Here is a 12,104-nt window from a genome sequence, read left to right on the forward strand (position 1 = left end):
ATTTTGAGGGTCAACACTTTCAGTGGCACGCTTGCAATAGCTATTCTTTGTTGAGCTTGTTGGGGATGGACTTGACCTTTCAAAAGGGTTTTTACGAGAAAGGACGTCAGACTTGTTCTCAATTTTTCGCTATGCAACACCTATGCGGATTTCAATGATGTATGACAATAAAAGTTTTGAAATCACAACTAATGTTAACACTTTTTTGAATGACAGATTATGAACCCCTTGTAAAACTAACACAAATTGTCATTGAATCTAATCGAGTTCTTCGACTAGCACTCGATGATGAGTAATTGCTAACCAATGTTGTGATTTGGTGCTGTTTGAAGACGGACAGTCAACCTGTCCGAATCGTCGAGTCTCTCTACTACTCATCATCTCTGCTCGCCGACTCAGGCCAGCATCTCCTCATCAGCTCTACTACTCAAGCTATTCTCAACTCATCAATCTTTCCTGGTTTACAGTCCTTTTCAGGACTACTTTCAAGAAAGAATACTCTACTCTCAAATCTCCACTTTCTCGCCTATCCATTTCTTTTCTTCTGTCCACTGTTTCTATAACACTCCACATGGTGTACCGTAAACCACATCAGCGAATGTTGTGATTTTGTTCCTATAGTATCAAAACTCCAGTATAATTTTAAAGCCCATGCTTATGACTTTAAACTAGCTATTTTTTGTGACTGGAGAGGAAAAGAAAGTTTGCTCTGATATAAGCTTTAAGCTATATGATTGACAATGATAGCGCTAAATTTGTTTAAAAAGAACAACAAATAAAAAAAAGTGCATCCAATGCTTACGGACGGAGTCCATGGCCCTGGGAAGCGGGGGGGGGGGGGGTGCTGGAGATGCTGTGTTTATTATATTCCATAGGTAACACCCCCATGAATTCTTGAAGATGTGACAAATTGAGATATTTCAACATCAAGGTTTTTTTTTTCCTTTAACAGAGCCCCTCCCTTAAATTTGTTATGCTTGTGAAATTGCTCGGGACGAAAATGACCTCCAATTTGTAGTGAAATCTTTTTTTTGCTTGTCAAATTAACATTCAGCACCCCAGTCAAAAAATTTTTCCAAGGGCCCTGACGGACTCAGATGGATTTCTTTGATATTTCGCCGGATTACTTATATCAACAAACATACATATAATTATGATAGAATCATGATAATAGGCACTGCGAAAACATCTCTCTTTTTCGACCAAAAATTTTCTTTTTGCCCTGTCAACTTAAATGACCGATATAAAAATGCAGGATTGAAAGCATGAAAAGGCACGGTCCCCGTCCACAGTCCAGTGCACAAGATCGCAAACCTTTTCTATACCTCACGATCACGCCCCGTTGACTCTAAAAGCTGTGGGGACGCTTAGCAACCTCCTCTTATCATGCTAATTAGCATGGAACAAAATAAAACCAGTGCGTGTGCTGTGTAGTTTGTGTATACGAACATCGATTGTGCTTTGGAAGAACCTAAAAATACATTGGACAATAAGCAGTATGACATATTATATTTCATTTAAAAGTGACATCCATCGCAAACTGTTCATTCGAGAGATAATGTTGCATTGATTTTAGATGACATGTGGAGAAATGGGATATTTCTGTTTTGTCTGATATTAAACGAACGGAATCGTGGTCCAATGTAGCAAGGTAAGCGGATAATTGACTAATTGGCTAGGTCCCACACAGAAAAATCAAGCACCGTCAAATATATATATTTTGTCTGAAAGATTAAAGTCCATACAGAGTTTATGTATAGTTGCAAAAAGTGTGATTTATAGATACTGATTCTTCTTCGTTCGAGCTTATGCCTCGATCCTACAGTTAAGGTAATTGTGATACATAACATTCAGTGGAAGAGAAGTAAAGGGATTTTGTTGTTAATTAGTCCATGATTATACCCTAAAAACCCTGTACCATACATCTATATAGATATCAAATGTTTCATAACTCATGATTCGAAAAATCATAATGGGCCTGATCCATATATGAATTTTCCACTGATGCATATTTCACTATACCAACATAGAATATTATAAGGGTACGTGTCCCATTTAATTATGTTTTTATTCGTTGTTATCATATCTGCAATGTATACAAAGATGATCATAATGTACTGTTGATTGAAAAGGCAAATTAATTGATGAATTGATCCTGCATCTAGACTGTTATTCTAATCTAGTTAATTCTAATTCCACAAGTCACATATTATGATAGTGGAGGTCACCGTGTACGCAAGTTTACGCAGGTTTATGACAGTGGATTTGTTTGCAGTCCATACGTCATTTAGATATGACGTTGGATATCTGCTGTATATAAGACATTAGATCTTGAAATTTGACCAGCAACGAAACAATTTTCGATAAACAAAGATCAAAGGTTACAATATGATTTTTTTGGTTTAAATGGATTTGCACCACATGGAACACTCGGCGTGTCACTACATCTGTGAGATTCACGTATCCATCCCTACCTCCTACATCGGCCAGTGCATTGAAAAAAGGGTTCATATAGGAATTCCTTTGATATTTTACCAGTTTCATATTTACGAACAGAGGTAAATTAATCTATTATGTATCATGAAAAAAGGGTCGTTTTCATATCAATTTTTTTCTCATCAACAAACCTCATTCCGAGTAGTGGCCTCACACGATTTCACAATCCCCTGGGAGATATAAAGGAATTGATGTCACTAACGATTACGCGTCCGAATTAATATATTTGTTTATTTATTTTTATTTATTCATTTCCAGTTTTATTTCATCACGATAGCTACTTAAGTTAATATAATTGTTCATACAATAAAAGCATATCATGAAATGTAGTACATTGGCGATAAAACAGATTTGGAGTGAGTGAGAGGGAGAAAGTGTGAGAGAGGGAGAGAGAAAGGAGGAGAGAGGGAACGAAAGAATGATATCATAAAGACAGGGGAGCTTGGTGGGAAAAGAAGAGAGAAGGAAGGTGAGAATGGTAATAAGAATGAGAAGAGAAAGGGCTGCTCAAAATTGGAAGGTCGAAACTGAAAGAGAAGGGAATACAACCATCCAATATAAACAAATTTAGCAACTCAAAAATAAAAAAGTAACGAAACATTTTGCCTGCGTCAATATAAAGTGCTCCGAGGATGTGTTCCCTGAGTTGATTTGAGGGGATATCATTAGACTTCTTAATTCATTCTTTTTCAAATTGCTTATAAACTAATAACACCTGTTTCTTCAGTTTTATGTGGTGCGAAGTCAAATGAGTACATTTATCAATAACAATTGTTGGAATTTGTTTCACGAATTTTCGTCGAATAAAGTATCATTCACAACAGTCCGATCAATAATATAAGACAATCACTATATATATATATGCATGTTTTCCTAAACAACAACAACACCACTTCCATGACTACAATTTACATTAAACTGTACTTTGAATTGTTGCAGGAATCTCGGGAGATGTCAGATGGTCCATTTTGAAGAAGTTCTACACTAGACATCATGGTGTTCGGCAAAACCGTCAACACTCCTCTTGACCCTGTAGTCCTATAGCTGATTTGATGGAACAATCATGATGGGGAATCCTGCAGAAACCATTATAAATGAACATGAAGTGAATAACGACCCAACTGAACCATGTCAAGACTCTGTGTGTGACACGAATAGTTCTATCAGGGCGATGCCAGTCGGAGATAATACCGAAAGCGAAAGGAACAACAGTCAACATCGTAAAAAGAAAAGACATCGTCATCGAAGTCGAAGCAATCCTGAAGGTGAACCTAACTCTGAACATGGAGCCACCAGCGGAGGGCATGATGGATCCGGAGAGGACAGCTCTGAATGTAATGAAAACATCGTGGTATCCTCCTCTATTAGAAAGAAACGATCGAAGGCCCGTCATCACAAACATTCACCCAAAGACACTGTTTCGGGAGATGATTCGGGACTTAGCCTGGGCAATTCCTTAAACGATTCGACAGTCGTTGGGGAAGTTTCCCAGGTAACCCCAACTGACGAGACCATTCAGCATGCATCTGGAATTGACACTAAACATGCAGAATGTCCTAGTGAAGGTAGAACTGAATATAATGGTAATGTTCCCATAGAAGAAAGTCAGAAGAGTGACTCAGTGAAACATTCTGTTCATACTGAAGAAAAGAAGGATATTACATCCACAAGCTCAAATAACCATCCGGTTACAACCGATTTGGATGTGTCAAAGACCAAAGAAAGTCATGCCGTCCAGGGACAATTTGTGAACATCAAGAAGCAGCAGGACACAAGTGACAGCAAGAAGACAGATCGCATGAATCGGCGACTGGAGAGGCAAAAATCACAGTACAGAATTGAAAAAGAGATGCTAAAGAAAAGATTAGATGAAACCAGGACTAAATTCCAAGAAGAGGTACGTTTTCTGTATATTTGATTTTTAGTCTCATTCTACAATAAAGCTTTAGGTTTACTTTGTACATAATTTACATATTTAGATTAGAATAGATTTTAGTGAAACATCTCAACTATCAGCTGATACAGCTCTGATTTTGTTAAAAAGTTTTGTTCATTGATTTTATATCCAGTATTTTTGTTTGTTCCGACAGTGCGTCACAATAATTTTTAGAGCATAGTTATAGACGATTTTTCAAGCCCTTCCATATCTATATTCAAAATGATTTTTTTTAATCCGGGGGGGAGGGGCAGGCATGTGTCCCTAGATCTGTGCAAGGTGCCCCTTAAATGTTTCATTTGGCGATTAACGTGGATTGTTTTTTTTTCAGATAAGTAAATATGAGCAAGACCTGAGTGAGCACCGGAAGGATTACTTGGAAGAATTGAGTTCCCTAAAGCTACAGGAGCAGTATGAGAGTCTCAGTACCCGCATCAGTGATCTTGGACAGCTCGAAGACGACCTCGACAGGCGATTCAAAGACTGCATCGAACAACAAACAGAAGTAAGACCATTTTGATGTTTTATATATGTACCTCTTTCATCTTCTCCCCGCCCTTCCCCCACCCCTCTCTATGCTCTCCGTGACTGCCTATTTCTCTCCCTCCTTTTCCAATATATTCCTCTCTGATTGTTCAATCTCCCTTCTAACAGTGAGGGCGCTAAGTATATGGGGGAGACTAACAGGTGACACTATTTTGTAATGTAAAATAAAAATCAGCATCTTTCTCTTTTATATTTCCAGGACCAAGCCCTCTCTTTTCTACTATCTATTATCTTTATCATTTTAATTGTTTCTTCCACCCCCTCTTTATGTATCCCTTTTTCTGTTTGTTTGGGACTACCGCATCTAACCCTTTAGGTGCATCAACTGCTCTCAAGCATGGAAACTGAAAAGGAAAGATTTGTAATGACATGTAGATGATTTCAAATATTGAGTAAATGTTTCAGACAAGATATAACTAATTGATACATGTAGAGCCTATCCCCTTACATGTATTAATACATTCAAATGGGTACGGTAAATGCATTACAAATATCGATTTATTATAGTGGTTAATTCAGAAACATACACACACGAATAAAAGTAAATGGTGCCCCGAAATCGCAATCTGCAGTGTAAAACAATGTGATACACGCAAATGAATCACGCTGATGAACATAAAACGGTTGTCCATGGTAGAAAAGAAATGAGTAAAAGCAATTCGATCATTATTTTCTTTATAAAAGGAAATCAGACCTGAACGAAACTCAGAAGATTGGACCGAGAAAACTCATGAGTTTGAGGATTTATTCTTTTTTAAAATTTATTTTTGTCCACAATAGATCGAGGAAACGGAGCGATTTCTCAACATGCGAGAAGAGCTATGTAAGAGCAAAGAGAGAGACATTACGAAATTAGATGATGTAAGTATGATAAATATTGAAGTACAAAAAAAATGAGAGTAGGGGTGATGACGACGATGATGATGACGATGATTGTTATGATGATTCTTAAATTGAAGAAAAATAATAAGATTATGTCGCTTATAAATGATGAAGTTAATGATAATGACGATGATGGCAATAATGATATTAACGAAATTCAATTAGTGGTAATCACAGTAATAATACCACTATAATGATAATAAATAATAATAATACTAATCGTAATTATATTCAATAACAAGGATAAAGATGATGATGACTATGATAGTAATACGACAATTTGATTTGTTCTGTGAAAATGAAATAAAGCAAATTTGAATTAGTAATACCAATAGCTCGAACTGCATGTTTATTACCATCCTTAATAAAGGAACTTGATGCGTGGCAGAATGAATTGGAAATAAAAAGGCAGCAATTGGAGACTGCGGACACCTCAAAACGGAAGTAAGTGTAAACGCCCATTTGTTGAAAGTATTACGTTCAATTAATTCATTCAGTTTTTTTTTGGGTGGGGGGTGATGGATGGGGGTGAAACTTTTAGACCCTATCACACCAATCTTTGTTCGTATCAGATTTTTCGCTCTATCCGTGATATTATTTTCATATGATGACAACAGCGAGTACTGGCGAGCGTTTAATGAAAGGACTTGTCGGACGTTTTTATAAATGTTGCATTTACCACTTGAAATGATTTGACGCAACACTTAAAATGTTGGATTCAGCCTTTACGCAAAGTCGTCACTCCTCTAACCTTTCAAATGTTGATTTAACATATCATTTTTTAAGAGTGTACAAACTTCATTTTCTCTTGACTGTCTATGTTTTGCTGGTAATATGATAATACATAAATGGCTGTATGCTTCAATCAAGATATAAGCCTGTGGGACCACAAAGAAAACTCAAATGAGATCGAAAGCTGCCAAACCATTTCTACGCCCTCTATTAACTGACTAATTCAGAATAAGAGTGGGCGAATTATACTAATGAATCATAGGTAGACTATGGTCATTTAGGCACTGTTAAAAGAAATGCCTATGATCGAAGTGGCCAAATGATATTTTGGAATGAAATGGGAAGAAAAAGACGAAATTGGAATGATTTGAATTGAACTAAATAATGTGTTCCAAATTGTGTCGTGAACATTGGATGAAGAATTCCATGGAAATGCATTCCAAACTATTTGTTGAGTCTGGAATGAGTACCACTACTTGATGTCTTTCATTTCATGTAAACAGAGCCGATACTTCACTGAATGCAAGTTACTCAAAAGCTACCACGGATCAAGAGGACTATATCTTGAAAAAGAATCTACTGAAATGTCAGGCAGACCTGGCACGGACCGAAGATGAAAATGCCAACCTACATAAGCAACTGGATTCACTGAAGATACAGGTAATTTTCTTATAAAACACAGATAGGGCGATATATGAATAAGATATACACTCAAGAAGATTTGATTTCAACTACGATGATAAGACGAGGTGAAATTTTATCATACTTTATCTATCCTTTATTGATCGGTATTGTGCTAGCCCACTCCCCGTAAAGTATATTAAACTGTTGGTATATTACATTCAAATTTTGTGTTCCTTTTGTTCAAAAACACACTGAATTTATTCCTCATTTATTTTTGGAATGCGCCTTCACTCGTCGATTTCTAGTTCATAAAAAAAAACACTGTTAAAAGTACAATTAAAGTTATCTTTTAATGATTTCGTACTAGGCATACTAGGTGGAAAGTATTCTACTGATAATTTTCATATTTATATGATAATTATTATATATTTTCTACTCGATGTTTAAAAGGTTATCTATCGTTTTCATAATTACAAAAGAAATTAAAATATCAACACGAATTAGTGCGCATTATGAATATGCAACAAATTAAGTTTATTGTAGATATTGATGGATCCAGGCAAATCGAGCTTATTTGATTTTTTAAATTTTCTATACATGTATTATATTATTTATGTATTATGCATTTTGTATTTCTATTACATGATTTGTGGAGAAATATAGCATAAAGTCTTTCTTTGAATAAAGGGTCGAAAATAAATAAGAAGGGTTGCATTGCGAAATTACGCATCAATATGTTTTATTTAAAATGTCAATAATATAATCAGGTTATTTGTATCATGAAATATTTACTTTGTTTCTCAAACATGATTTAAAAATCATACGAATATAAGTAGCTAGTAAATCATTGCCAGGAAGCTCCCGAACCATATACTAGTTATCTTAATAAAGGATAATAAACTAATAACAGTTTTATCTCACACACTTGCCTCTTAAGCTTGACTCGGCTAAGGTCCAAACACAAAACCACGAAAAGAAAATCAAGCAACTCGAGAACCAATTAGTGATTGCCCTCAGTCAACTAGGTAGTCCAAAACAGAACCATCTCAACCAGCATTCTCTACCCCCTATCAACGGACACCGTCCCAGTGTTGCCTCGTCATCAGCTGAGAGCCGCATAGAAGAACTTCAGAGGGACCGGGCGTCACGACGCCAGTTAGGCAAAGATCACCTCAGTATTAACCAAGAGGCGGCATTGAGAAGGAAAATGTTGGGAAAGGACAGTGGGGTTTCAACGCGAAGTCCGTCGACTAGTAGATTATCAGCAAAAACTGTCAGCAGTGTGCAAGAGCAAGGATTGAACGAGGAATACGTCAGGAGAAGTCATGCGTCAGGAAGCGCAGGGGATTCTCAGTCGGGAGAGGACGGTTGCCAACCATCGACATCAGGTGCTTCAGGTGAAGGGACTAAGAGGCGAAAGTCTCCATCGTTGGGTTCATCGAACAGTGAGAAAAGTTCTGTGTGTGCTCTCATGTGATTAGGAATTACTACTTTATCCTGGATTTCTTTAAGGAGATATGAATATACGGTAAAATATCTTTTATTGTGCGCTAAAAGAGTACAGGGGTACAATGTCACGTCATATCTATCCATCCACTCATCACCCATTGCCGGGACCCATTGCCAACTGGTTTTGAAGCTGAATCAACTGTCCGAAATTGTGATAGTTGCGTACATCGTAAGCTCATTATTCTCCAATTCACACAAGGGTAAATTCCAAATACTCTGACTGCACTTTTCAGGATTTCCAAATGTTAAGCCCATTCAGACCGTTCTTATGTAACTGAATTTTTCTCATTCTCAAAACTTTCCAATTTCAAAAACATAAAAGATGATAACTGATTAGGGATCTCACTAAATCATTTTGCATGTGGAACCGGGATTTAGAATATCAATCGACGTAATAAAATTTCATTTCATTGTTTTCCAAATAACACTAAATCCCGATGTCGTATTAATTGATGTCACAATTTTTATTATTGTTGTTGATGCATTGCACAGCATCGATTCAATACACAAAAAATAAGCGTAGTGATGTCGCCATATTTTTTATGGTCGTGTCGTATTTTATCATCATCATGACAAATTGCACGATGATTTGAAAGGCAAATATGACCAATAAGAAACCTTCTTTGTGACCTAAACACAGTAAATATTGAGTGTGTGACGTCATAATTATGACCTATTTTTCCCGTAAATATTAACATGCTATCATTTTTGTGAATTTATGCAAACTGTCATATGCCATATATTTATAGATTATTATGTTAAAGTTACCTCCGCTTTCGATATGATAATCCAGGGGGCGCGGAACAGTTTTCAAGGGGGGGGGGGGGGGTTGACCATGCAAAAAAATACAATCCTATAGTAATTTTTACGTTTTTGTACACGGTTTTGTGTTTGTAAGATATTGTTCCCATTTTTCTCAAATACACTTAATTTTGAGATGGGATCTAAGACAAGAAAAACGTCACGCAAGTTTGAGTAAGCGTAAAGAATAGAGTTGTGTGCTCAGTGGCACACGGCTGCGCGCCTCTTGTGAGGGCGCACCCTAGCCGGTATTTAGAAATAAATATCATTCATCCTGGTCATTGATGATACTTAGAAGAATAAGTCGCCATGAAAAACGATGATGTATGATGAAGCTGATAATAAATGTTAATGATAATATAACAGTGATGAAAATGATAACAATAGTGATGAAGAAACTATAAAAAAATCCAAATGAGTCTGTATTTTATAATTATAGCCATTGGAATTCAGTGAAAAAGTCTAGATACACGCATACTTGCATTGTAATGGGTGAAGCGGGTAATTTTGCTCCACTCAATTTGTTTCAAAATTGTCAAACTCGTCAATCACCATGCTTTACATTTCGAAATTTCTGAGTGGTTTATATCAATAATGCATATTAAGCGGTTGACGTGATTATAGCCATTGGAATTCAGTGAAAAAGTCTAGATACACGCATACTTGCATTGTAATGGGTGAAGCGGATAATTTTGCTCCACTCAATTAGTTTCAAAATTGTCAAACTCGTCAATCACCATGCTTTACATTTCGAAATTTCTGAGTGGTTTATATCAATAATGCATATTAAGCGGTTGACGTGATTATAGCCATTGGAATTCAGTGAAAAGTCTAGATACACGCATACTTGCATTGTATTGGGTGAAACGGATAATTTTGCGCCCCGCCACTCAATAATTTGTTTCAAAATGGTCAAACACATCCATCACTAAACCTTACATTTCGAAATTTCTGAGTGGTTTATATCAATAATGCATTGAGCGACTGATGTGTTTGCAATAATTTTATCGATATAAGTATTAAGAATCAAGCAGGCGAATTTGTATACCCAAGTAGTTCTAAAACACAATTTGCAGCATAGGAAAATTCCACTAGTATACCTTGTGTAGAATATAGCCTTCATTATTCGCTTTAAAAAATATGCGATGATGACAGCATTTATCAATATCCTGATCATTTCCATAACTGCAATAAAGGCTCCGCGATTACTGCTTCACTTGCCTATAGATTCAAGCCCCGATCGAACTTGTTCGGGAAGAAAGGGGGTGGGGGGTGATCTATATGTGACTAATGAAGAGTTCAGTGGTCCACCCCCCCCCCCTCCATGAACAACATGATGCCATGTATCTCTGCCCGTAACTGCTATTGACATAACTTCTTTGCAATATCCTTTTGACTCTCTGATATTCCTTGAACTTTGGATAGGAATTGCGATAGCTGTTGATGAATGACTTGTGTGAAAAGGCCTTCGTGAAATGTTCACAATACGCAAATAAATCAAGCATACAGTATCAAATGGAGCATCCTCTGATATTTCATGTTACATTCGAAATATAGTTTATTATTACCATACTCGATGAAATTCATGAATGTGGAAGCAATGTTTAATGATGTTACCTGTAGTACATTTTATGTGTTAAAACTGTCGCAATATATTAACCAAAAATTCTCCATATTCTGCCCATACTCACTTGATTTTGTGTCATAATACATCATATCGGAAATGACTCCACTTATATTGCTTGGATGCCATTAATTTGTATTATCTCACATGATATGTATTCTTAAATTTTAATGATTCTTGGATTAAATGCTTCTTGGATTAAATGCTTCGACGGACAACGGTCGATATTCTTGGGGAAGCATTAACCAAGTAGAGTCTGCCACGCTTTAATGAAGTGTCTGTTCCGAACGGTAATCTTGTACACTTTTTTCTTCAAGGAAAATAATAGTACAATTCAATAATATCAGAAAAAAAATGATTATACATTAGATTATTCAGAAATTTTAAGCGGTATGTTTTCTTTGTTCTTGATATCAAATGAGGATGATGAACGCCAGCATTATATAAAAGTGTGGATGAATAATTTTTACAAGTATGGACCGGCTCTGGTTTGATTTATGAGAATACCACCCTATAATACTAACGCAATTTTATTATATATTCGTATTGTTTTAAATGTATAGAACATATAAGTTTATTATGTATATGTACGATGTATATTAATGTAGTAATATACATTAATATTTAAAGTCCAAAAGTATTGAATCTTAATTTATCGGAGTCGAGTGTGTCAGGGTGTGTGCGAGGGTGTATGTTTATAAGCCTTCGTTATAGAGTCTGATAGTCTATAAAATAATAATAATAATAATTGGAAATAAGCATTGTCTTTAAAGTTCCGTGTAGGTTTATGCTTTCATCATGCTCATCGTCATAATAAAATTTGGTCACGGCTTTGTAAACTGTTAAAAATGTTCAGTGTATCAATTACATCGGAATTATAAAACACTTTGGCAATGTTTGCAAAAACAAGTCAGAATTTGGAGCCAGGGTAAATTATACATCAGATGAACTTTT

General features: G+C 36.0%; 1 protein-coding gene across 1 annotated transcript; it reads left to right on the top strand.

The window, feature by feature from the left end:
• The first annotated feature begins 1,398 nt into the window (after positions 1–1,398).
• Positions 1,399–10,430, top strand: LOC121418844 (myosin-2 heavy chain-like). The gene is made up of 7 exons (XM_041613026.1): positions 1,399–1,651; positions 3,436–4,393; positions 4,764–4,937; positions 5,759–5,839; positions 6,231–6,304; positions 7,096–7,252; positions 8,154–10,430. Exons 2-7 carry the CDS (start codon positions 3,560–3,562, stop codon positions 8,691–8,693), a joined length of 1,860 nt encoding a protein of 619 aa, XP_041468960.1. The 5' UTR covers positions 1,399–1,651; positions 3,436–3,559; the 3' UTR covers positions 8,694–10,430.
• Positions 10,431–12,104: the final 1,674 nt, after the last annotated feature.

The sequence above is a fragment of the Lytechinus variegatus genome, chromosome 7 (genome assembly GCF_018143015.1).
Source record: "Lytechinus variegatus isolate NC3 chromosome 7, Lvar_3.0, whole genome shotgun sequence".
Taxonomy (NCBI): Eukaryota; Metazoa; Echinodermata; class Echinoidea; order Temnopleuroida; family Toxopneustidae; genus Lytechinus; species Lytechinus variegatus.

What these genes read in the sequence shown, in the direction of transcription:
- LOC121418844 (XM_041613026.1), top strand. Translation starts at nt 3,560, where the DNA reads ATGATGGGGAATCCTGCAGAAACCATTATAAATGAACATGAAGTGAAT. An exon ending in GCATCGAACAACAAACAGAA is followed by an intron (nt 4,938 to 5,758) that starts GTAAGACCATTT and finishes TGTCCACAATAG; the next exon opens with ATCGAGGAAACGGAGCGATT. An exon ending in GCGGACACCTCAAAACGGAA is followed by an intron (nt 6,305 to 7,095) that starts GTAAGTGTAAAC and finishes TCATGTAAACAG; the next exon opens with AGCCGATACTTCACTGAATG.